Below are 24641 nucleotides of genomic sequence, written 5' to 3'. Positions count from 1 at the left end.
TTATACTTCACGGTGTCGTGTGACGTGGTCGGCAAACTCCCTTATTTGGCTGAGCCTGAGACACAATTGGGAATAGAGCCAAGTCTGTCTGGATCTGGATACTCAGTTACATTGTAGTGGTGGAGTTGTGGACCTTGGGGACCCCAAATCATAGATAGAGTATGCTGTAGAGTGATGGAGTGGTAGAGTGGCAATGTATATCCAAGAATTCAAATAGAGCACGGATGACTTAACCACCAAACATTTGTGGTCACATTCTATGGCGAATGTATGTAGAGTCGACACTATTCGCTGGACTCGCAGTTCCCCGGGTTTTAGGCCCAGATGGACTGCGACACCGGAACCAGCCAAATTGGCCCATCTTACGTCATCATTTTCTGAAAGCGTTGGACTTTCAGCTGCTCAGAGCTTTGGCTTTTATTTTTCTTCTTATCAAAAGGGGGGAAAGAAAAGAAAACCGCTGTCGGTTCTCTATCAAACTTCAACTGGGGCTGTCTTTTTTGTCCTCGCACTTCCCCGCTCGAACAATGTCACCTCTGGACTAGCTCACATCATGACCTCGGATTCTCTGCTGTGAGCCTCCGGATCATGTCCCACCTGTTAAGCTAATCTGACCGTCGTAGACATCGCCCGACCGAGGCACTCATTCTCCCAAACAAGCGGCGCTTCTTCCCGTTCAAGATCCCCAACTTGTTCGTTGAGCTGTCCCACTTCTCTTATCTGTGCGCAATCTAACCCAGAGCTTTGTCATAGCCATGTACAGCTTCGCAACTACATCAGCACCGCTGATCCCGATCGAATCTATGTGGTGGTCGAGAGAATCGTGTACTCAATCCACATCTCGGCGCAAAAGCGAGTGAGTGTAGCGGTTATTCCGTTTGAGCCGCGCTGTCTCGCCGCTGGACATGGCTGGATTGCCATCGGGGGTCCCGAAAATGGCGAATGTGCTTTCGTCCGGATTGGTGACCGGGACCTGCAAGTACATGGAGAATTGCCCTCGTTCTACACTTCCGACGTGGACACTCCGCTGCCACTAGATCTCGACTCACCATCAAGACGGACATCGCCGGGGACTCCCAATAACGCCAGTACCGAATTTGCATCAGCTCGCCGTCCCCTCAGCCGACCATTGCGTGAAGTGGAGCTCCACAAGTTTGGCGGTAGCATAGTCAATTCGGTAGCTATTCATCGTTTCTATGGTGGCGGCGATGGTCTGGCGGATGAAGACGTGGTTATTCTGAGGTTAGCGTCTGATCGCAAAATTGGCGCATACTGACGATGCTAACTATTGCGAATAGCAACAATGATCGAACGGTAACAGTGTACTCACTTACGCGCGCAAAAGTCCTCAAAGTTCTTCATCACCCGACATGCATGAACTATGCGACCATTTCCCCAGACTCCAAGCTGCTCACTGCTGTCGGAGATGAGAACCGCGCTTATTTCTATGAAATTGTCCGTGACTTGGAGTCAGTCGGTGTCACTGATACAAATCAAAAGGTCACAGGATGGGAATGGGAGCTTATCCAATGCCTGGAATTGGATATTGGCCCGCGCGCGGATGATGCCTGTTGCTTTACCGTGGCTTTCTCGCCATCCAGCCGGTTGTGTGCCATAGGATCCCAATCTGGAATCATCACAGTCATTGATGTTGCCTCTATTTGGGGGACCTCTGGCGACTCCGAGGATGAGACGCCAGTTATTTGTCAATTTTCAGCTTCAAGGTCATGCGCCGAGGGCGGTGCCGTGCGCTGCATGGCATTTTCACCAGAGCCTTGGGACCTTCTAGTATGGTTAGAGGGCCATGGCCGAGCCGGAGTTGCAGACGTTCGCCAGGGGTTTTTACGCAGGCAGATCCTCCACCTGGATGCCGACGAGCCGTCAATGGAAGAAGTGTACACAGATTATCTGACCGATGACCTCGAACGCCCGCGCCTCGGCGAAGAGCTATTCGACCAGCCAACGCGCACAAGGATCGATGATGACGATCTTCAAATTGAGAGAAACACAGAGGATACAGAGCATTCTTCACTACGCGAATCTGTTATGCACGATCTTACCGAGAGAGAAAGGTTGATTATGGAGTTTTTGAACACAGCACGCTGGACGTCACGACTTGAAGAGGGACTTACTGAGAGACCAGAACGATCGGCCGCCATCTCCGGTCTTCACCCTCCTCATCCAGTGGCCCGGACGCGGCATCATGGTTCCACAGATGGCGCCACTCGCACTCACCGTCCTACTTCACCCCTGTACCCCTATGATCACTCTGATGTCTCCCGTGATAGCCATTTGGGCCGTGCAGCATCCAATCCAAGACGTCAGGGCTCGGTAGTCCTGTCCCAGGGCAATCGATCTTCGGAAACGGCGTCTGTTCACCCGGACCGCCAGTCAAATATTTTGAACTATTCAACTTCCCCCTCTGAGCTTCCATCTCTCACGTCAGAGATTCTTTCTCGAGCGGGTGTTGACTCTGATCTCATTCACAATGAGATTGGCACGCCGTCTGAAGCAAATGGCTCATCCAACCCAAGCCTTGATTTACACGGCCTGACTCGCCGGTCCCAGCGGTCAAGCTCTATTCCTCGACGAGTTGATCGACCACCAACTGGAGCATCGGAACAGAGGAGATATGACACATCTCGCCTTACAACATATGAGATCCGCGCCAATGTTGCCGCCGAGCGGCTTAGGCGCCAGCGCCAGATTGCCAATGAGGTACACAACCGCTCCTTTGAAAGAGAACAGCGACATCGTCAGCAACTTCTCGGTTTTGAGCAGACGCACTCTCCTCATTGGATCAGAAACATTATCAATGAACTCCCCGATCGAAGCGGGCAAAATTCAGCTGATGAACCGGATTCCACTGCTGGTGTTGGCTGGGGCGCCGATGGACGGACCTTGTGGGTATCCTCGTAGCAGATATTGTGAAAGTATACTAACTTTTGCAGGTACATTGCGACATTGGAAGGTATCTACGAGTTTCATCTCAACATTCATGACCGAAAAACTTTCCCTAGCTTCTCTTGCCGTTGATTTCCACTCTTGCTGTGATTTTATTTTGCATATGCCTTTGGCGCTTCGGGGCGTACATTTTATCTTTTCCATGTTTCAACTATGTCACTTTTACTATTTTCCTTTCTTCTTTGTATGGATTATTACAGTACAAAAAGTTCGGCTACATATGCTACCAAGCTAATATGATGCCTTCTAAATTGAACAAGAATAAGCCAGACGATTAGTTGCTGTCATATAACATCTTCAATACACTTCTGGTGCTAGTAGGTAGGCAAAGAAAGAGATAAAATCAATCCATTAAACAATGAATACTCCAAACATTCATGGATGAAGTAGAAAAGCGTTCGGCCATAGCTCACACCGCCCCCCACACGACGTCATGAATACTGCCGGTATATAATGCCGGTTTGGTCGACACCGCCCCAGTAGTCTTCCACCCACGAGGTCTTTCGCAGCCAACAACAGGGCACCGTTTCACCTCATTTTTCCTCCAAAGGCAATCATCGTCCGAATTCACCCCGAGACGCGCGAGAACTGCACCCACAAGGCCATTTCTTCGTATTGAAGGACAATTGCTGTGGGATCTCCGCATAGTGCTTGAATTGCCTAACACAGACCTGTGTGGGGTGCGGCTTTTGCCGAGTCAAACATCAGCACAATTCCACCAGGCCAATTCTCCCTTCAATATCCAGCCTTGCTAGCATCATGGCAGACTCGATCGCCTCATCTATGGAGCGATTAAGCTTGACTGTCAAGAATGTCAGCCCCGCAGCTTTCGAAGCTCGCCTGGCAGATGAGCAGAACGGCATGGTCGAGGACGTTCAACCTCGCAAGCAAGCTCACCAGACCTCAGAGGAATTGCTTGCTGAGCTTGAAAACGAATTTCTAACTCCATCGGATAAGTTCAACACCAAATGGCTGAACAATCTTCAGAAGTATGTTTGTCTTGTTTTCCCTTTCTGCTGGTTGGCGGGGAAGCTGCGTTCATGGATGCTAACGGCTTGCACAGACGATGGGATGTCTCGACAAACCATACAGATCTTTTCGAACTTGCCCCCACCCAATCTCGAACCGTCACTCGCTTCACACGGGAAGGACTAGAGGGCCGGGTCACCGGTTACCATGAAGTCACCGTTCCTGCTGCAAGCGCCGCCACCGCTAAGAACTCCACATCACTGACTCGTCGACCTGCTGGCCGTGCCGACTTTGTTCGAGGAGCAGCTGGCTTCTTTCCCTTTTCTCCTGGTGGCTTGGAGGGCGTAGAAGCCATTGCTGCTATGGAGGATGACTCCGGAGTCACGGAGCAATCTCGTAGTGGAAAACAGTCAGGACTTGACCGGATTATCAACTTCGGCACCGAGGGCGGTCTTTTGACAACGGCCCCTGGTTTCGATCGCGGTCTCAACTTCGACAAGGCCAAGTCGAAGGACGTTGAAGGTGATCAAGAAGTCGAGCATGCCCTTCTCCAAGAAGAAAGCAATCTTTCTGCCGACAAGCCCGACGAAAACCCCAACATTGAAGCTCCAAAGCCTGAAGCTGGCGGAGATGTCTCCGACAATGACGAGGAAGAAGACATTGATGCTTTGCTGCCAGTCGAGTTCCCTGCACTGGAGCCGCGGAACCAGTTGCTTGCAGGAGCTAAGAAAGACAAAGGCAGAGAATGGGCTCACATCGTCGACATCAATAAAGATATTCCGAACTTTAATGAACTGGTTCCTGACATGGCCCGAGAATGGCCATTCGAGCTGGATACTTTCCAGAAAGAGGCCGTCTACCACCTTGAGGGCGGCGATTCAGTGTTTGTTGCCGCCCATACGTCAGCCGGAAAAACAGTCGTGGCCGAGTATGCAATTGCTTTGGCTGCCAAGCACATGACGAAAGCGATTTACACGTCTCCCATCAAAGCATTGAGCAACCAGAAGTACCGTGACTTCAGAACTGAATTCGATGATGTTGGTATCCTGACCGGCGATGTTCAGATCAATCCCGAAGCCAGCTGTCTCATCATGACTACTGAGATCTTGCGAAGTATGCTGTATCGGGGTGCTGATCTTATCCGTGACGTTGAGTTCGTCATCTTCGATGAGGTGCATTATGTGAATGACACTGAGCGTGGCGTGGTCTGGGAAGAGGTCATCATCATGCTTCCGGAGCATGTCACCCTGATTCTTCTCTCCGCAACCGTCCCCAACACCTACGAGTTTGCCTCCTGGGTGGGCCGCACGAAGAAGAAGGACATCTATGTCATTTCGACCCACAAACGACCTGTCCCACTGGAGCACTATCTCTGGGCTGGAAAGGACAAGTACAAGATTGTTGACTCCAACAAAAGATTCCTCGAGGGCGGCTGGAAGAAAGCAAATGATATCATATCTGGCAAGGACAAGGTCTATGCCAAGAAGGAGGCCGAGGCTCAGGCCCAGTCAGCCCTGGCTCGAGCCCACGCTGAGGCTCAGACTCAGACCCAACGTGGTGGTGGTCAGGGCAGAGGACGGGGCCAGCAAGGTGGCAGAGGTGGCCCGCCCCCACGCGGTCCGCGGGGCGGAGGTGCCCCCCAGCGAGGCCGAGGACAAGGCGGCGGCGGAAGAGGACAGCCTTCCACCCGCGGTAGCGGAAACATTGCTCGAACTGGTCGTGGGGGTGGACGAACAAGTGCGGCGCAAGACAAGAACATATGGGTGCACCTTGTCTCCCATCTCCGCAAGGAGGATCTGTTGCCAGGATGTGTCTTCGTATTCTCAAAGAAGCGATGCGAAGAGAACGCCGATTCACTATCAAACCAAGACTTTAGCAACGCCACTGAGAAGAGTCTTATTCACATGTTCATTGAGAAGTCACTCACCCGTCTGAAGCCGGAGGACCGTGAACTCCCCCAGATACTTCGTCTCCGAGAGTTGCTCAGCAGAGGTGTCGCCGTTCACCACGGTGGTCTCTTACCCATTATGAAGGAAGTTGTGGAGATCCTCTTTGCCAAGTCACTCGTGAAGATCTTGTTCGCCACGGAAACCTTTGCAATGGGTCTGAACCTACCCACTCGCACCGTTGTGTTCTCTGGTTTCCGAAAGCACGATGGCAAGGGTTTCCGTGACCTCCTTCCAGGTGAATATACCCAGATGGCCGGTCGTGCAGGTCGCCGAGGTCTTGACACAGTGGGTTATGTTATCGTCACGAACAGTGGAAAGGATGAGGCACCGCCCGCTGGTGCACTGAAGAAGATGATTCTCGGAGAGCCCACTAAGTTGAGATCGCAATTCCGTCTCACGTACAACATGATCTTGAACCTGTTGCGCGTGGAAGCACTTAAGATTGAAGAGATGATCAAGCGCAGTTTCAGTGAGAATGCCACGCAAGCTCTCTTGCCAGAGCACGAAAAGCAAGTGCAGTTGTCTGAGGACAGTCTTGCAAAGATCAAACGGGAGCCCTGTGAAATCTGCGACCTGGATCTGGTAGCTTGTCATGCTGCAGCGATGGAGTATCAGAAACTTACTGCTGAGCTGCATGCCGCGATGGCATCATCCCCTGTTGCGAAGCGTCTCATCGGGATGAAGACGTGGGTTGTTTACAAGAAGGTGAGTTTGCTTTCATAAATTTCGTGGTAACCTCACGTCTTGTCGTATTGTCGCCACGGCATATTTTCATGATGTTGCGTGATGTACTAACCGTATTGTAGGACGGACTCCGTACTGCTGGTCTTGTCCTTCGTGAGGGAATCGCCGGTGGGGTTGGAGGAGCCGCCCCTTGTATTCACGTCCTTGAAGTCGGAACTATGAGCAGCAAACGCCATCCAGCTGATATCCTACCTTTCCTTCCCATGTTCCGTCCATTTTTCCCGCCACTTCCCACTGCTGCCGCTCAAATGAGCTTGAAAACATGCAAAATCCCCCTTTCTGATGTCGAGTGCATCACCAACACTGTGATTCGTGGTGGAGGACCTGTTTGGTATCTCAACATCAGGAAAGGTAAGACCACTTTCCATTGCTTATGGAATGAATACTCACCTCGTATACAGAGGCCGCCAAATACGCTGATAGGGAATTGCACAAATACACCAAGTCATGGACCAGCTCAGTTTGGGATGAAATGGACTGGCAGCGCATCACAGAGCTGCAATTGCGTGAGCTCCTGGAAAAGCGACAGGCCCAAGCAAACATCATTCAGTCATGCCGTTGCGTCCAATGCCCTCAATTCTTGAAACACGTGAGTAACAAATTCTCTTGGGCTGAGCCTGTGCTAACATCTCATAGTTTGAAATGCAACACGACGAATGGCAAGTCAAGGAGAATATCACGCAGCTGAAGCAGCTGATGTCCGACCAAAACCTCCAACTGCTTCCGGACTACGAACAACGCATTCAGGTACTGAAGGAGCTCGGCTTCGTCGATGACCAGTCCCGCGTGCAGCTCAAGGGCAAGGTAGCCTGCGAGATCCACTCCGCCGACGAGCTAGTCCTGACCGAACTGGTCCTCGAAAATGTCCTTGCCGAATACGAACCCGAGGAAATCGTCGCGCTCCTCTCTGCATTTGTCTTCCAGGAGAAGACAGACAGCAAGCCCACACTCACCCCACGCTTGGACAAGGGAATGAAAGAGATTATCGCCATCGCCGAGAAGGTGAACGATTTCCAGATTCTACACCAAGTCATCCAGTCCAGCGAGGACTCTAATGATTTCGCCAGCAAGCCGCGCTTCGGTCTCGCCGAAGTTGTCTACGAATGGGCTAAGGGCATGTCCTTTAACCGTATTACTGACCTCACTGATGTTATGGAGGGAACTATTGTTCGCTGCATTACCCGCCTGGATGAGACTTGCCGTGAAGTGAAGAATGCTGCTAAATTGGTTGGTGATCCTAATCTTTACACTAAGATGCAACAGGCACAGGAGTTGATTAAGCGCGATGTTATCTTCGCTGCTTCTCTCTACATGTGAAGTGCCTAACATAGTAACTTGAGGGGATGGTTGGTGCCCTTGTTCCAAGCGGACACGCCTACTCTCCGTCTATTTGAGAGATCCTAGCGTGTGATTTTGTGCATAGCGGCATAAAGAGATGAATATGAAAATTTATCTCAAAGGTGCCGTTCACTGTAACATTTCATCTAGAAATTCGTGTGTCGATTTTATACTTCATAAGTCAGCCGAGCGATATATATTTGTTGTATCCCACGGCATATAATTACTTGTTGTATCCCTACTTATATTTATTGCGGTAACCTGTAATTCTAATGTCAAAATAATGAAAGGATAAACAAACCATCATAAGTATAAAATAACCTCCTAATAGGAGGAAATAAAAAGAACAAAAAATTTGGCAAAGGAGGGGTTCGAACCCTCGCCTCTTTCGAGACACGGAGACAAATGAAGAAACCTAAACCGTGCGCCTTAGACCACTCGGCCACTTTACCGGTCAGAGAAATAATCCGGAGTTACACGTACATCACGCACAAGCTCGATGTTCGTTTTCAGTACTGCATCCAAGGTACCTACAGTACTGGCCTTTGTAAGGCTCAAGGTTAGTTGTGTTGATCTGATAGAGAGATTGAGTTTGAAAAATAACCTTTATGGTTTTGGTTTTCTTATTTGTTGTTTACTTCATGAATTTCTGAGGTTTCAGCTTCATCTCATATTGTCTCGAGAAATTAGGGCTTCGTGTGCGGGACTTGACTGGAGCGCTCTCACGTCGCATGGTTGTATAAGCAAATTCAACACCGACTCTGAGCCCAATTCACATAGGAACATGTAGTGTTTGGTCGTGGAAGATGAGTTCATGATCGCCACCATGATTTCATAGCATTATCATTGCCATATCGGTTCGCCTCCACACGCGGTTTCCAGTGAATTACGAAACAATTATATCAAGAGATATGTTCAATAAAGAATGGGAAAAAAAAAAATCACTGATCAACTATGAAATTGTAGTCCTGGCTTCTGTTGCCGCCAACTGAGAAATTCTCGACTTGAGGAGAAGCTCTTTGAGTACATAATGAATCGGTGTTATACAGACAAATAGGAAAGGATCTATTAAAGCATGCAGAATGATTGGAATGAGGGGGAGAAATGATACATAAGAAGAAAACAGAGAAAAAGAAAGATTAACCCCAAGTCTCTTTAATTGGAACTTTTGCGCGCATCATGCAATATGTTTTTCCTAAATCGAATTCCACCTAAGTTTGGATTAGGCCTTCTCAGAGTCGACAATACTCGGCTCTGTAGAGTTGGGGGAGGCCGAAAGGACTCGTCTACGCATTGCGGCGACAAAGGTGACAAAGGCGACAAGCCACCAAGAGAACAAGACAGGCAGTGACCGGTATAGAGTCGGGTTGCAGCCGTGAGTCCAGATATCGAGGAGGACTTGGTAGAGCTCATAGGCAGGGAGGGCATATCCAATGCGGTACCACCCAGGAGACAGCTCGAAAGGACTGAGAGTGCTTGAGACATTCATTATGACCCAAGTTAGAATGAAAAATGCCATGAATTTCATCGGGATAACTGCTGTGACAGAATCGATGATGAAGTAGTTAAGGTGCATGGCGAGCCATAGCGCCATCCACGTCAATGAGAATTGGGCGGATGTGACTCCCCAATCTTCTCGGAAGGCCCAAATGTAGCCTGTCATGCAGAGTGATGCAATGAAAGTGAAGCAGATGGACACACCCAGTCGAACAGCGATGTTTTTTTTCAGAGACAGTGAGCCAAAGATGTTTGTTTCAGCTGAGATACCGTTCAGCGCCATAACGAAGAAGAATTGTGGCAAGATAACCATGACCAACGTGACAGTGTTGTAGTAAAAACGGACACCCTGGTTCGTCGGACTAATATCGATGGACGAGGCGGCGATCGGGTCAAATAAGACCTGGGCAATGTTCGCATTTGTCGTGTTGGCTGTAGACATCGCTTCGATCCCCATCATAGCATTGTAGGCACCTCTAGTCCCCTGGACCAGGATCTGGAAACTCGAAGAGATGACTTGGCCATAGGCGGGATATCTCCCACCGTTCGAAATATAAGTCAACGCCCCGAAGTTTTGATATGTTTGGGCAGCTTCTGGAGAGGCAAGCGCGGCAGACAATCGTGAAGATGCGTTAGGATTGGCGTAAATCGCACCCCAGTAGTGACCCTTGCAGACGGCTTCTCGAATGTTGTTTGCAGTGGGATAATCGGTCGATGAATGTTCAATGATAGTTGGAAAGCTGGGGCTTGCTAGCTGGGAATAAGCAGCTTTGACTGACCGTCCAACGACGCCGTCGTCGTAGTCCACGAGAAGGATTTTCAAGGCCTTCATCCGATGCGTGTCATTGAAGGCAGTGCCGTATAGATAGCTCATATTCACAAGGAACAAGAGCTGGATGAGGACAAATGAGCCTCCCACAGCGCCCAAGAAGGGTTTTTGTATTTGCATATTGAAGGTGCACAGGGGAGAAGTTCCTGTGTTCAAGTTGGAATGTGAAATGATAGGTTTACCCTTACAAGGACGAAGGCGAGGGTGCTGATTTATGATTATTATTGTGAGAGAAGGAACATTTTAGGAAACAATAGTGTCTTTTATCTGGACAGGACATGCCGGTGGAGTCGGGTCATGGTCTGTAAAGGAGTATACAATCTAGCCGTATGAATTAGACTACTGTAATATAAGATCCACTGCGGCGACTGTCCACGGGTAGATTTTCGGATACCCGCTTCCGCTTACGCAGCGGAAGTATTTCGGGTTGCCGACAACAATAGTTATGTTTTTACCTCGAACGCTGGAACTTTTGGTTGGGGAGTGGGTTGCCTAATTTATTTCCTAACTCTGTATAAAAATCAAAAGTTGTTCATATATCTTGCTGATATCTCACCACTTGGGGGCCCTCATAGCAGAAATCGTTTCGTCCAACAGTTTTCCCTCGACTGGGACGGGATATTTCCCACCCGCGACATCTTGATACGCCCCCAACCGGTCTCAATCCACTGGGCCTGCTTTGCGTTACCCAGGTCTGAGGTCCCTATGACGACAGAGGGCGCATCGGACAGGGAGCCATTTGACTGGCCTAGAATAACAGAAAATACCCACAAAATTATGCAGCTTGGTACAAAAGTACTGGTGCGGAGTAATGCGTGCAACAAGAAGGGTTTCAAAGTTTGCCGTATACACCATAGCTTGGCGCGTCTTCTGGGGTCGGAACTAAATTCCCTTTCTAGTCAGCTCGAGTCAGGATTGCTGTTCGCTTGTATTTGACTTTCAAGACGGTCGACAACAGAGGCATTTTCGGTAGGCTATTCATCATTGACGCGGAGAGCATAATGATCCAATGAGAACCTAGAGCCTCCAGTTCGTTCATAGGAAGAACTTGCCCTTGGTGATATGTCATTGGAAGGATTTTTCGTAGTATCGGTAGCTACCGTACAATTAACGACCGAGAAAACGGGGGAATCGTACTATGACTGGCGCGGTGCTCTTCAATGGTATTAAGGAGTTGCTGCAAGATAGCGCTTTTATTCCACATTGCGGTACAGCTTGTATCGGATACCAGTTGAAGCAGAGTCGGCAGGCACTTGCTTGCTATTGGCCTGTTATGAATCATAGAGAAATCAGTCGGATTTCATTTACCAACGCGAGCTGGAAAGCCAGCCCAAGCTTGTGTGTTAGATGCCGCACACGGTTTTTCCTCTTGAGGCAAGGAATTCTGCATTTTTTCATGGACTCTCATCACAGGGTTAGGTCAAAGTTGGTTTGAAGAGCCACATCCATCATTTTGGAACTAATGTTAGAACAAAAAGGACTACCAACATTTGAAGTCCAACGTTATCCATGCTTGATGCTTTTGAAGAACTTGATTGATCCATAGTGTTTTTGAATCAAAAGCGGGCTCAAAGTAGTGTAAAAATAGTTGAAAGATAAAGAGAAATAATGGAAACGAAGAAGAGAAAATGCTCGGGAAGCTTTGTGCGAATTCGGGGTTCCCTTTTTCGGTGCTTTCTAGGTTTGGAGGTGTCCGGGGGGTTGTTTGTATCGGTGGCCTTTAACCGGAGTTCGGCTTAGCTCCGGGTGTCCCTCACGATCTATGTTATTGCACTGTGTTTCTTCTACACACTATACCCTTTATTGCACTATACCATCCACTACACTGTGCTCTTCGTTACACGGAGCCCAGTGGCTGTTTTATTCATTTTCATACTACAATGACAACTATGATATCAGCTCTAACATTCCCATGAGAAAAGCTAACGTAGTATCTACTCCTTCGCCAGAGCTTGATTAACCATTTGCTCCAACTTATTCATCTCAGCACCAAGAGCAGCCCGAGACTTAGTAGGGTCAATACCATTGGCCTTGAACTCATTGTGAACCTGAACAAATTGAGTCCCCACTAACTTTCTGAAGCTAGGCACAGTACAACTCTCCAACTGAGTGCTCGTAAGCTCCGCAAGGATATACCATATCAAGAAGTGGAAGTTCAGTCGGAAATCCTGCACTTGGACAGGATCTTTAGGGTTAGGTGTGAACCCTTCCTGGGAGAGGAAAACAGTGAGCCTGACCAGACTCCATGCGTGAATGTGCCGGATCGGATGGGCCTTATCATAGACAACAGGGTCTATCTTTAGGTACCGTATGGCAGAGTGGATGAAGGCCCGGGTAAAGTTACCAGCGGACAGGAGGGAGACGATGAGCTTGTCGCGGAGGGATGCATAGGGCTGGCGGGTGAGAGGCCAGTTGGCAGTTTTGTGAAGGGTGTGCATAGCAGCTTCCAATTGCTCGATTGTGACTGCGGCTTCTGTACTGGATGCGGTGGCAGTTTGCATGAGCTGGAGGGCTTCTCGCTCGGCAGTCTCTAGGGGGGTCATGTCTTCGGGTGTGGAAATGAATCGGTCTTCGAGTGTGTCTGTGCCAAGGGCACATTTGGTGCATTGGCAATCGAAAAAGTATCGTTCTTTTAATTCGTTGCGGCGGATATCGTATGGTGTTGTGGTGTCAATGTATGAAATGAAGATTTGCTCGTCTTTCTCAATAGGCCGCATGGCTTTGACGTAGAGTTCTTCGCCATCAAATCCAACTGTGGCGTTGTAGTCACAGCTGTGGTTGATCAGGCCGGCATATGGGTGCATGTATAGACCGATACGGTCGTACATGGAGGTGGTGAGGTTGAAAGAATTGAGATCCAGCTATAAAAATGGATCAGCATGGAATCAATAAGAAGGGCATGTTGGAATGTATTACCTTGGCAGCGTAGGTAGAAACAGTTGCTTCATCCACATCTGTCCCGGAGTAATTCTTCACAGCTCTCGCAGTCAAAGTGATTCTATCCAGCTGACCCTGGCTCTCCTGGATCTCATTGATATGAGTCTCCAGATCGTCAAAGGCCTTGGTCTCCTCAGCACTGTACTTATTCTTTGAAGTGCGCAGCACCATACGTAGCAGAGCACGAGCATTGTTGGGCAGAATCATGGGCTTGAGATTCTTGAAAATAGGACATTCAAGAGAATGAGCAAACTTCCAATCCTTGGATTGACAGGCCTGATCCAAATCCGTTAGCAAATTTAATGATATTTTATCCCAACTCAAACAAGAAGTTTAAACAGCAAAGAAACTGCAATATTCCAAATCCCGGATAACAAACGAGGAACTCACCCTATCACAGTACTTAACTACCCGACACCCAGTACAAGCCTTCAATTCATTTCCAGTATCCATCTGTCTCTTGCCAAAGCAGCCCGCACATGTATCCTCCAGTCGTGGCGAGTCAAGAATAGCTACAAATGGCGTTTTGATGTGTAATACATCTTCACCGGGTTTGATGTCAGTTGTTGCAAATAGGCCGTTTCCCATGCCATTAGGGGCTGGGCGGGGAACAGTCCTAGTTTCCACCGAGGGTAAAGAAACACGGGAAGTCATCTTTTGTGAATTCGATAAGTGCCAGGGGAATAGTTTGAAGATATAAGAATCAGAGATCGACGTCTGGGGATGGTTATTAGTCATCTTGTACGGAGGCCGAATTGGACCACCGCAACAATCTAAGTTATTTACAGTACTTCTAGAACAACAGGGAGCTTAGTAGCCTTAAAAATCGCCTTGTTTGCTCATTTTCTGTAACATGATATACCCTATTCAAACGTCTCGGTGATAGTGTTACGGTGCCGTATCAGCCTAGAGCTCCATTCGTAAAGGTCAGCCTGCCTCCTGCCAATGCCGGACTCTCCAGAGTGTCCCTTCATTATCGGGGTGCTTTCCATCCAGTTGCTCGTTAATCTGGAGCTTGGTTCTGTCGGTTTCTGCAAACAGTATGTCCTATGTCTCTTTGCTGGCCTTCCATGCTTCCGGTTTGTGGTTTGCATTTCTGTAGTTGGAGCTAAAGTTGGCTGTGTTGTTAGGAGTTTTTGATGGTATTAGAACGACAGTGACGGCTTCAAGATGGTTTAGCAAGCTAGTCGATTGAATATATAGTCGCGCTGTACCGTCTTGGCACTTATAGATGGGACCACAAATAAGAGGGGAGATTGTGTATAACTAGATAATACAAAAGAATGCTCACTCGAAAAACTGATAATCTTTTGACGCTCGAATACATATAACCAATTTGCTACATCATCAAAAGACCTCAAAAAGCATAAGCAGACCAAAATTCGTCAAAAAAAAAAATAAATCAGGACATAAGCGCTACGCCACAAGAGCCCCGCCTCGCAGGAAATAAAAGAAACAGGAACAACTCAACAGGGCGGGAACAGACAACATTCCAATCCGAGGGAAAAACAGGCCGAATTAAGGAAAATGCACGCCATCTATCAACAAGTTTTGCCCTACCCACTACACGATACAGTAGAAAGTATATAGGTCATATATTGGAATCATGACGGGAGGACCGTGGTCATAGGGGATGTCGAGGGGTTTGAGAGATAGGGAGGGGATTGGCTTTGGTATCTCTCTCTTTTGCTTCGACATGGTGGGCTTTTTCCCGTTCAATTTGTGCAGGAAATAGACATTTACAGCTTCTTGCCGCCGACGAAGTTGGACCAGGTGCGGACCTCGGAGGGGATCTCGCCGGAGCGGGGCAGCTTCTCGTTCATACACTGAGCGAAGAGAGTCGCAGTCTAGAGAATCAGTTAGTTATTTGGATCACTTACTATGTGGTTAGTGGTGGTTGTTTGAACGTACCTTGGGCTCCATGAAGAGGGGAACGCTGAAGTCGACAGCGTTACGGCGCATGACATAGTCCTCGTCAAGCTGGGTCTTGCCGCGGGTCTTGGCAAGGTTGAAGCAGCCGCGGATGTCGTACTTCTGGAAGACCTCACGGAGAGCACGCTTGTCCTTCTTGGGGAACTCGATGACCTGCACGGAGACGTTGTCCTGGGCAGTGGACTCGATGTGAGCCTTGACGTCGGGGTTGGCAGCGAAGAACTTGTAGCCGAGAGGGTTGAGGTACTCGACGATCTTGGCGAGGTGAGGCTGGGTAACGTCACCACCCAGAAGGATACCTTCACCGGGCTCGGGCATGCGGAAGTTCATGGTGGACTGAAGAGACGCCCAGTAGGCCTCGACGAGGTCCTTACCGAAGCAGGCAATCTCACCAGTGGAGGACATCTCGACGCCAAGGAAGGGGTCCGCACCAGCCAGACGGGTCCAGGAGAATTGGGGAACCTTGGTGGCGAGGTAGTCACGCTTCTCCTTCATGAGGTCAACGGGCTCGGGGACATCACGGCCGACGAGAGCCTTGGTAGCGACGTCGATGAAGTTGGTACCCAGGACCTTGCTGACGAAGGGGAAGGAACGAGAGGCACGCAGGTTGCACTCAATGACCTTGAGCTGGGGCTCGGCGCCCTCGACATCGGCCTTGATGATCTGCATGTTGAAGGGACCGGTGATGTTCCAGGCCTTGGCGACCTTCTGGGCAATCTCCTTGACACGGGCCATGATGGGCTCCTCCAGGTTGGCGGGGGGAGGACGAGGGTGGCGTCACCGGAGTGGACACCGGCGGGCTCGACGTGCTCAGAGACGGCGTGAACAAGAAGCTTACCGTTGGAAGCGACGGCATCAACGTCGATCTCCTCGGCACCCTCGATGAACTTGGTGATGACAACAGGGTGGTCGGGGGAAACGGCACTAGCGTTGAGGAGCTTCTCCTTGAGCTCATCGACGCTGTAAATGACGTTCATGGCGGCACCAGACAGGACGTAACTGGGACGAACCAGGACGGGGTAGCCGACAGACTCGGCGAAGTTCTCGGCCTCGGCAACGGAGGTAAGCTCCTTCCAGGCGGGCTGGTCGACACCGATGCTGTCCAAGATCTGGGAGAACTTGTGACGGTCCTCAGCCTTGTCAATGTCCTCGGGGTTGGTACCGAGAATGTGGGCACCACCAGTCTCCTGGAGACGGAGGGCAATGTTCTGAGGCAGCTGACCACCGACAGAGACAACGACACCGCTAGCGGCCTCGAGTTCGTAGATATCCATGACACGCTCGTAGCTGAGCTCCTCGAAGTAGAGCTTGTCAGCGGTATCGAAGTCAGTGGAGTAGGTCTCGGGGTTGTAGTTGATCATAACCGTCTTCTTGCCCATATTGCGGAGGGAGAGAGTAGCGTTGACTGCGCACCAATCGAACTCGACGGAGCTACCAATACGGTACACACCGCTACCAAGGATGATAGTTCCGTGGTCATCGAAGGTGACATCGTGCGAGGTAGCATTGTAGGTGGTGTAGAGGTAGTTGGTGTCGGCAGGGAACTCGGCAGCCAGGGTATCGATCTTCTTAACCCAGGGGGTGATGCCGAAGGACTTACGGCGGGCACGGACATCGTCCTCAGTGGAACCAACCAGGAGAGAGATCTGCTTGTCAGAGAAACCGAGCTTCTTGGCCTTCATCATGATCTCCTGCTTGATGCCGAAGAGACTACCGATCTCCTTGAGCTCGTTGTTGCAGTCGACGATGTTCTGGATCTTGTACAGGAACCACTTGTCGATCTTGGTCAGGTCGTGGACCTTGTCAACGGAGTAGCCCTCGTGAAGCATAGCCTGACCAACGGCCAACCAGCGGCGGTCGGTGGGGTTGCGGAGGGTCTCGTCGAGGTCCTCGAAGTAATCACCCTGGAGACCAAGGTACCTGGGGTCGACCTGACGGATAGCCTTCTGGAGGGACTCCTCCCAGGTACGGCCGATGGCCATAACCTCACCAACCGACTTCATGGCGGAACCAATGTCGCGGTTAACGTGCTGGAACTTGCTCAAATCCCATCGGGGAATCTTGGTGACAATGTAGTCCAGACTGGGCTCGAAGTTGGCAGTGGTAGTCTTGGTGACGGCATTGGGGAGCTCGGGAAGAGAGTGTCCCAGTCCAATCTTAGCCGCAGTGTAAGCGAGAGGGTAACCGGTGGCCTTGGAAGCCAGAGCGGACGAGCGAGACAGACGAGCGTTGACCTCAATGACACGGTAGTCGAGTCCATCGGGCTGCAGAGCGTACTGAACATTGCACTCGCCAACGACACCCAAGTGACGGACGATCTTGATGGCAGCAGTACGTAGCATGTGGTACTCCTCGTCCGACAGGGTCTGACTAGGGGCAACGACGATACTGTCACCGGTGTGAATTCCGAGAGGGTCGAAGTTCTCCATGTTGCAAACGGTGATACAGTTGTTGTTAGCGTCACGGACGACCTCGTACTCAACCTCCTTCCAGCCCTTGAGGGACTTCTCAACTAGAATCTGGGGAGAGAGGGACAGAGAACGCGAGGACAGGTCACGGAGCTCCTCGGGATTGGCAGCAAAGCCAGAGCCCAGACCACCAAGGGCATAGGCAGACCGGACGATGATAGGGTAACCAACCTGCTCGGCGGCTTTGAGGGCATCCTCGACAGTCTCGACGGCAGTCGACTCAGCAATGGGGATGTTGATCTCGTTCAGGGCCTGGGAGAAGAGGTCACGGTCCTCACTGGTCTCCAGGGTCTTGATGCTGGTGCCGAGGACCTTGACACCGTAGCGCTCGAAGGTACCCATGCGGTTCATCTGCACACCCAGGTTCAGAGCGGTCTGACCACCGAAGGTAAGGAAGATACCATCGGGACGCTCGCGCTCAATGACGTGAGTGACATATTCGGGTGTAACGGGGAGGTAGTAGACCTCGTCGGCGAGCTTGTGGTCGGTTTGGATGGTCGCGATATTGGGGTTGATCAGGACCGAGTGGACGCCGGCTTCCTTGAGAGCCTTCAGAGCCTGGGAGCCTATATCATCCGAGAGTCCAAGATTAGTTACTGCTATCGAAAGTTGTTTTGTTGGGGAACCTCTCTAAGCTGTCTGTATTCCCCGCAGAAAAACTTCGTGAGCACACTCCCCATCTATCCCCATGGGGAATATACACGGGAGCAAACGATCCAAGTGCAGCACAATTGTCACCAATTGATTCCAACGTACCAGAATAATCAAACTCGCCAGCCTGTCCAATGCTCAGACCACCACTACCAATGACGAGGACCTTCTTGACATCAACAAGGTCGCTACCGGTCTTCACCGCACCACTGGCGAGGTAAGACTCAGCAGTGGGAGGCTTCTCAATAGCCAGACGACGCAGGCTGCTGGAGAAAGAACGGAGCTGCTGAGAGCGAGCCGTGGGGATCTTCTGCAGACGCAGAGCAGAGGCCGTCGAGCGGACGGGAGTCTGGGAGGAGAATGCGCGCAGAGAGAGCCCGGGACGGGCTTCAGCGAGGCAGCGCTGGCGCAGCAGGCCAGCCGCCTGGCCACATCGAGCAGCAAGAACCATTGCGCACTGCACCGCTCGAGCGAAGAAGAAGTTCAATTGCGAGGGTGATGTGTAGGAGGTGAGTCTACACTTTTCTGGGATTCTTTTTTTCCCCCTCTGGCTCGCTAATTGGCTCGTACCCTTCACCGTACACGGCTCCACTTTACAAGATAGAGGCGCACGAGAGCTTCGATTGTGAGGGAAGAGAAGGAGAGGAAGTTGAATCTAGGGGATTGAATACAAGATTTAATATAAAAATTGGTTGGGGAGCCAGTAGTAATTTTTTCTTTTCTTTTTTCGTCGGATGAGTCAATCTAGAAGTGGAGCCAGGGACGACTATAACGCTCGGGGAACATTCTGATCTCCTATGACGTTGCTCTAACTATTCTATGAATTGAACATAAGTAAATAGACATCTGAGTCTCAATTTGAAAGCTACAAAGCAATTGGGAAGTTTGAACAAAATGCAAAGCTTGTGCGCGAGTATGATCTGCATGCCGATGCCGGACCTCAACGCTGTCTAGAGGGTGGACCTCTGCCTTTATCTCTCGACTTTAACGTCACAGAGATGGTGTAAATAGTAGGCTAAGGGCTAATGATGTGAAAACTCTGTCAATGGTCTAGGCTATACAGAGAATAGAACGAAAGGTTCTCTTTTAGCTAATTTACATCGAGTGTCAGAACAGTCCAGTCCTAAATTAACCCCAGACAAACTCATTTGCTTAACTTGACTACAAACCAAATGGACAAGCTTAATAGCCATTCATGCACACAGACTGCTATTCCACTATAATCGAACACTGGCATACGCAATTGAGTTTGATACTCGCTGCATGAAGATCCTCGTGATAATTTCGGTGCCGGCAAACTGCCGGTTGCCAAGACTTAACTATACGACCAAACATCGCCGAGCAACACAATGAAACAGTAGAATAACAGAGTAACAAAAGTCGAAGGGGTATATGAATTGCACCACTAGAAACAAGACCAATGCACATTATTCCACACCAACCCTTCCATTCAAGCCTGACCAAGGACCCTTCGGTCGCTTCTCGATGCGAGACCCACTAGCCTTCGGTAACCCTCTGGAGCGAGCTTCGGAGGTCCAGATATCTGACCCATCCCGCTCCCGTTCCTGGCCGTGCATGACCTCATCGAGGTCCTGATTGAGAATTCCATACACATCAGTCAGGGTCCTGTTCGCGTCTTGAGCAACTTCAGTACCCAGTGCAATTTTTTGCTGGACGAACTCTCGTTCGTTGGTGGCTGCGGCTTCAGAGGCAAACGCCCATGCTTCGGCGAGACTGAGGACTTCGTCGGTGGGTTGGTCTGAAGGTTGCGTCTGGGTTCGAGAACTGAGAGCAGCTACCGCGTGCTTGAAACGTGGCTGACGCGAAAGAACTGGATATTCAGGGAGCAAATGGGATTCGTCGCTGAGGCGATGGAGAGCTCGGAGCGTTGTGGACTTTTCCTTGGAGAGTAAGCCGGATAGGTAGGTTTTCTGGAGAGCCAGAGCCTTATGGCTTTTTGATAATGGCACCAGGTTTTCGCTTGCGTACGACAGCACATCGATTGGGTTTGGCGGTGGTATCTCCACTGTAGTGAGTTCGTTCTTGTAGGTTGATCTGGATGGAGGTTTGGGCGGCACGGTGGGTGGTTGGCATGCCTTGGATGCGGCATCGAGAAGCTCTCGCCGCGCCTGTACATATGCAGCGTACTGATCTGCAATCTGCATCTTGCGCTCCTCAAGCTCCCGCTGGACCTGCTCAATTTCCTCCGCAGGCAGGTCCTGGAGTACACTTTCATCCGGATCTCCCTGACCAACAAGCCGTTCCTCAACCCATTGAACTAGCTCATCGCGGGTCTTTTGTAAAGCTTGAGCTTTGACCTCAGGCGAGACTTCAATCTGAGACTTCTCTTGAGATGCATTCCGTGCCTTGGCTTTCTCGAATAGTTGCTTTTCGCGATCTAATTGAGCCCTAGCATGAATGACAGCCCTCTCGAGATTGTGAACGAGTTCATCCAAGTCCGTTTCGGAACCATTGCGACCCGCTTCAACCTCGGGCAATGGCGGTTGTTCCCCTCCATTCTCAATATCCCCCAACCCAACCTTATCTCTCGTCTTTAACTCCTCAAGGTAATGTTGAAACACTTGCAGCTTGGTATGTCGCCGGCGATCGCGTAGGAGGGTCAGGTATTCACGGAGTTCGGCACCGGGTTCTTGCTGATCTGCGTCATCAGCAGGGCGGGTTTGCTCGTTCCTCTGCCTTCTCAATGAGGAAACATTCTCAGAGGCTGCGGCAAAGTCCTTGCGAGCTGCAACATTTGCCGCCAACGCCTTCAAATAATCCCTCCGTAGTCCGTGTAGGTCGCTAGGGATGCGCTTCACCTCCGCGACGGCGTCAGTTGGCGCACACAGGCCGAGGTGGGATTGAGCGAGATGAGTCGATTGGTCTTCGTCGAATACGATGAATGATCGAAGATAAGACGTCAATGCCTGACGGATCTGACGGGCTTCCTGGCGGGATTTGATGTAAGGAGCGAGTGGTTTCACAACGGCTGGAATGTGGATAAGGGCAGAGTCGTTGGGTTGGACCATGGCTTTCATTGGCCCAGGAGACTATGTACACTTAGAGTAGAATCGGTATGAGAGACAAACTGAGACCCTGACCGGTCGGGCTTCACTGCCACAATATCGCGACAAAGCAAGTTGTTGTTTTGCTCCTTTGAGCAGGGGCTTACGTAAACTGTAGATCGTCGAGCTTATAGTTCGAATGTTTGGCTGCGAGGAAGTTGAACTTTCTATATTAAATGACGTTAAATAGTCCCTGCAGGAGATGATCTTCTTCCATTGGGCTCAAATTGCTCGATAGCTCCAAATGAGACATCCAATATGTCTTCATCGGGGTCCGAGCACTGCAATGTATAGAACCTGTCTACAAACTCCGTCTTATGGATATAGATCGACAGTGATATTCAAGTATTCACAAATAGTTTAATAAGTATCGGTCGTCATGATATGATATGCTATTGATATGCAATATGCAAATCCCTCATCCGGGATACGTCTTTACGGAGCTTCGGAATGTATGTACACAGGTACCTGCACCTGTACCTGTACAAGTTGATGCCGTCTATGCGCACGGCCCAATGAAGCAATAAACAAATGCTAAAGAGGCCTAACTTATGATTTCAGTCCGAAGTGATTCATCGCTTTTGATCCCATCTCCTTCTCCCTTCCTCGCGAACAACACAAAGTAACAACGACTTTGCGTCACCTGGGCTCGGGACCCCTCCATTACTGGTATGTTTCAGAGTCCTCCCTGGAATCCTCATCAAGGGGTATTTTGATTTATCACTGCCCCGATCTCTGACGTTGAGTTACGCATTGTTTATCGAAATGCTGAAATTGTTATATTCACTGGCGCCCGCTTCAGATGCCCCGGAACCCAATCCCCTTCAATCCGATATTCCCCGCCTAACGATGGCTCCCGATTTGAGCGCCGCGAATCCGTCTAGAACCAGACCCCGTGCCTCAACGACACTCCCTCCCGTAATGGCATCACAATCGCCGACCCCACGGCAACCAGTACAAGGACCGCATACGACACTGGCCTCTCTCCAGAATCCCGGGAGCCCACCGCTAGGCACGGGAGATTATGGGATCAAAAGTACAGCCCAGGGTAAGTCATTAGTGGGAGATACCGCTTATGCTCTTCTCCGGCTAACGGAATAAGGGCCATTGCGTCACCCCCAGCCGCTGACGCCTTCGGATCTCCATCTAGTGCTTGAAAAGGAACAGGAAGCAATGGTGAGTCGGGTCCCAGAGGCCCGAACTATATAATATCAAAAGGCTGACACATGACTCTCAGGTGAACCGATTGACTCGCGAACTTTCTCTGCTCCGGCACCAGACAGCATCCGTATCGTCGACAGCTTCATCTACATCCACATTCAATGAACCAGATGCCCGCGCATCACCCACCTTGAGCAATTCAGGCCGATCCCACTCAACACAACGGCACCGGTCCAATTCAAGCCTCAGTTCACATGCATCGGCGAGTCAGGTCCCTCAGGCAGCAAGTGTAACTGGCATTGCACCGTCCCGAGAGACTAGCCTGCCATCTCGAGCAGATCACTCCCGAACTGCTCGCAGTCGCGAATCCTCCCTAACATCTCGCCGACCATCAATCGGGTCATTAACCTCGTTTTCCCACAGCAATAGCAGTGTATATCCCCACCGAAACTCGGGCTCGCAGACACAGCTTGGGTATTCGCCGGCAACCCCACTGTCACGCTTTGAAGAGGCAACACAACACCGATCGGAGCTGGAATCCATCAAGCGGGAGAACGAGCAGCTCAGGAAGCGCGTGCGGGATCTGGAGCAAACACTGAAGAAGCAGAAAGGGGCAGTGCCGTCGGAGTCAACGAGTGATATCTCTGCGACACCCTCCGACGGAATTGCAGAGTAGTCCAACTCTCAATGTATCCCTATCATTCTTACGCGTCCATGGGGGCGCTTATTTTCATTTCGGGCTGGGAGTTTGCAGGCAAACACAGAAGAATCGAGAAACAGCTTCAGGCAGCTCAGTAAATTAAGCTAAAGCAAGAAATGAGACAAGATTAACTATGTGGCGGTGTAGGCCCCGCTCTACGTCACCTGTGGCGCAGTAGCTTTGGTCACTATATGTACAGCCCCTCAGATGGTGAGATCTTTTGGATTTCTTCATTCCTCTTTTCTTCCACCTTTTACCCTACCTGAAAACATGTCTGCTCCCGCTACCGTTCATGTCTCGGGCATCTCGCCCGCAACCTCCGAGAAGGAGGTTCGCGACTTCTTCAGCTTTTGGTATGACATAATGTCGCATAATTACAGACATTCACTGACTGTTCGAAATATAGTGGCAAGATTGTCTCTCTTTCCATCACTCCCGTTTCATCTGAGGCCGATGCCCCCAAGTCCGCTTCCGTGACTTTTGAGAAGGAGGCGTAAGCTACCCCGCACCCTGCTTCAAGCACAGTATCGCAACAGCCCGCCACCGAACCGACCCTCAAAAGACATAAGAAAACACTGAAAAACGCAGTTCTAACCCAATTTACCAGAGCCGCTAAGACCGCCCTCCTCCTGGACCAAACCCAACTGGGCACCTCCGCCGTGCACGTCGAAGCTGCCCACAACATCGACGAGCTCGCCGGCCCCAACGCCACCACTGCCGACACCAAGGAAGACGAGAACCATATCGCACAGGAGGACAAGCCCCGCTCGCGCATCATCGCCGAGTACCTGGCCCACGGCTACGTAGTCAGCGACAACGCCATCACCAAGGCCATCGCCCTTGACCAGAAGCACGGCTTCTCCAACCGGTTCACCTCCGCCCTGAGCAACTTCGACAAGAAGTTCAACGCTACCGAGCGCGCCAAGGGTCTTGACGAGAGCTACCAGATCACTAACAAGGCCACCACCGGCTGGCACGGTCTGAGCTCGTACTTCGAAAAGGCGCTCGAGCACCCCACCGGACAGAAGCTGCGCGACTTCTATGCTCAGACTGATAAGCAGGTGCGAGATATCCACAACGAGGCCCGTCGCTTGGCCGACTTGAAGCAGGGTAAGAGTGGTGAGGCCGAGGGCTCCGCTGCCTCCCCTGGAATTCCTACTCCTGTTGCTGCTGAGGGTGCTCCTGTTACCCCTGCTACCGCTCCTGCTTCTGAGTCTATTGCTGCTGTTCCTCCTCAGGAGCCTAAGGCTTAGATTTATTAAGAAGGTCGGGGTTAAAAGTGAATACTTGCGCTGGGCTTGCTTCCTTCGTGTCTATTGCTTTTATTATTCCCCTTTTTATGATGCCATGCCATAGTTGACTTTTTTTCTTTCGCGTCTTCGATGATAACCATTTTTCTGGACTTGTTTCGTGAGAGCGAGCTTTTGCTTGCGTCGT

General features: G+C 50.5%; 8 protein-coding genes across 8 annotated transcripts; 4 read left to right on the top strand and 4 right to left on the bottom strand.

Moving 5' to 3' along the window:
- The first annotated feature begins 441 nt into the window (after positions 1 to 441).
- On the top strand, positions 442 to 3276 carry N7446_000490 (uncharacterized protein). The gene is made up of 5 exons (XM_058509257.1): positions 442 to 573; positions 624 to 692; positions 754 to 1242; positions 1299 to 2903; positions 2952 to 3276. Exons 1-5 carry the CDS (start codon positions 554 to 556, stop codon positions 3034 to 3036), a joined length of 2268 nt encoding a protein of 755 aa, XP_058378236.1. The 5' UTR covers positions 442 to 553; the 3' UTR covers positions 3037 to 3276.
- Positions 3277 to 3477: 201 nt separating this feature from the next.
- On the top strand, positions 3478 to 8072 carry N7446_000489 (SKI complex RNA helicase subunit SKI2). The gene is made up of 5 exons (XM_058509256.1): positions 3478 to 3953; positions 4028 to 6587; positions 6689 to 6977; positions 7028 to 7215; positions 7263 to 8072. The coding sequence occupies exons 1-5, from the start codon at positions 3724 to 3726 to the stop codon at positions 7941 to 7943; spliced, it is 3948 nt and encodes a 1315-aa protein (XP_058378235.1). The 5' UTR covers positions 3478 to 3723; the 3' UTR covers positions 7944 to 8072.
- A 1114-nt stretch (positions 8073 to 9186) lies between these two features.
- N7446_000488 (SNG1 family protein) lies at positions 9187 to 10410 on the bottom strand (the record flags this gene model as incomplete). Its single annotated transcript, XM_058509255.1, has 1 exon — positions 9187 to 10410. One exon carries the CDS (start codon positions 10408 to 10410, stop codon positions 9187 to 9189), a length of 1224 nt encoding a protein of 407 aa, XP_058378234.1.
- Positions 10411 to 12145: 1735 nt separating this feature from the next.
- N7446_000487 (S-adenosylmethionine-dependent methyltransferase) lies at positions 12146 to 13904 on the bottom strand. The gene is made up of 3 exons (XM_058509254.1): positions 13618 to 13904; positions 13207 to 13503; positions 12146 to 13151 (listed from the first exon to the last, which is right to left on the bottom strand). Exons 1-3 carry the CDS (start codon positions 13879 to 13881, stop codon positions 12225 to 12227), a joined length of 1488 nt encoding a protein of 495 aa, XP_058378233.1. The 5' UTR covers positions 13882 to 13904; the 3' UTR covers positions 12146 to 12224.
- A 1062-nt stretch (positions 13905 to 14966) lies between these two features.
- Positions 14967 to 18729, bottom strand: N7446_000486 (carbamoyl-phosphate synthase (glutamine-hydrolyzing) CPA2; the record flags this gene model as incomplete). The annotated part of the gene is made up of 4 exons (XM_058509253.1): positions 14967 to 15074; positions 15139 to 15879; positions 15927 to 18193; positions 18384 to 18729. 4 exons carry the CDS (start codon positions 18727 to 18729, stop codon positions 14967 to 14969), a joined length of 3462 nt encoding a protein of 1153 aa, XP_058378232.1.
- A 976-nt stretch (positions 18730 to 19705) lies between these two features.
- N7446_000485 (uncharacterized protein) lies at positions 19706 to 21307 on the bottom strand (the record flags this gene model as incomplete). The annotated part of the gene is made up of 1 exon (XM_058509252.1): positions 19706 to 21307. One exon carries the CDS (start codon positions 21305 to 21307, stop codon positions 19706 to 19708), a length of 1602 nt encoding a protein of 533 aa, XP_058378231.1.
- An 885-nt stretch (positions 21308 to 22192) lies between these two features.
- N7446_000484 (uncharacterized protein) lies at positions 22193 to 23388 on the top strand (the record flags this gene model as incomplete). The annotated part of the gene is made up of 3 exons (XM_058509251.1): positions 22193 to 22391; positions 22446 to 22519; positions 22581 to 23388. 3 exons carry the CDS (start codon positions 22193 to 22195, stop codon positions 23178 to 23180), a joined length of 873 nt encoding a protein of 290 aa, XP_058378230.1. The 3' UTR covers positions 23181 to 23388.
- Positions 23389 to 23474: 86 nt separating this feature from the next.
- On the top strand, positions 23475 to 24457 carry vip1 (putative actin cytoskeleton protein (VIP1); the record flags this gene model as incomplete). The annotated part of the gene is made up of 3 exons (XM_058509250.1): positions 23475 to 23557; positions 23611 to 23697; positions 23812 to 24457. 3 exons carry the CDS (start codon positions 23475 to 23477, stop codon positions 24455 to 24457), a joined length of 816 nt encoding a protein of 271 aa, XP_058378229.1.
- Between the last annotated feature and the right edge of the window lie 184 nt (positions 24458 to 24641).

This window comes from Penicillium canescens (assembly GCF_028828765.1).
Source record: "Penicillium canescens strain IBT 15451 chromosome Unknown utg000001l_segment0_segment0, whole genome shotgun sequence".
NCBI classification, from domain to species: domain Eukaryota; kingdom Fungi; phylum Ascomycota; class Eurotiomycetes; order Eurotiales; family Aspergillaceae; genus Penicillium; species Penicillium canescens.
This window is presented reverse-complemented; position numbering and strand designations above follow the sequence as displayed.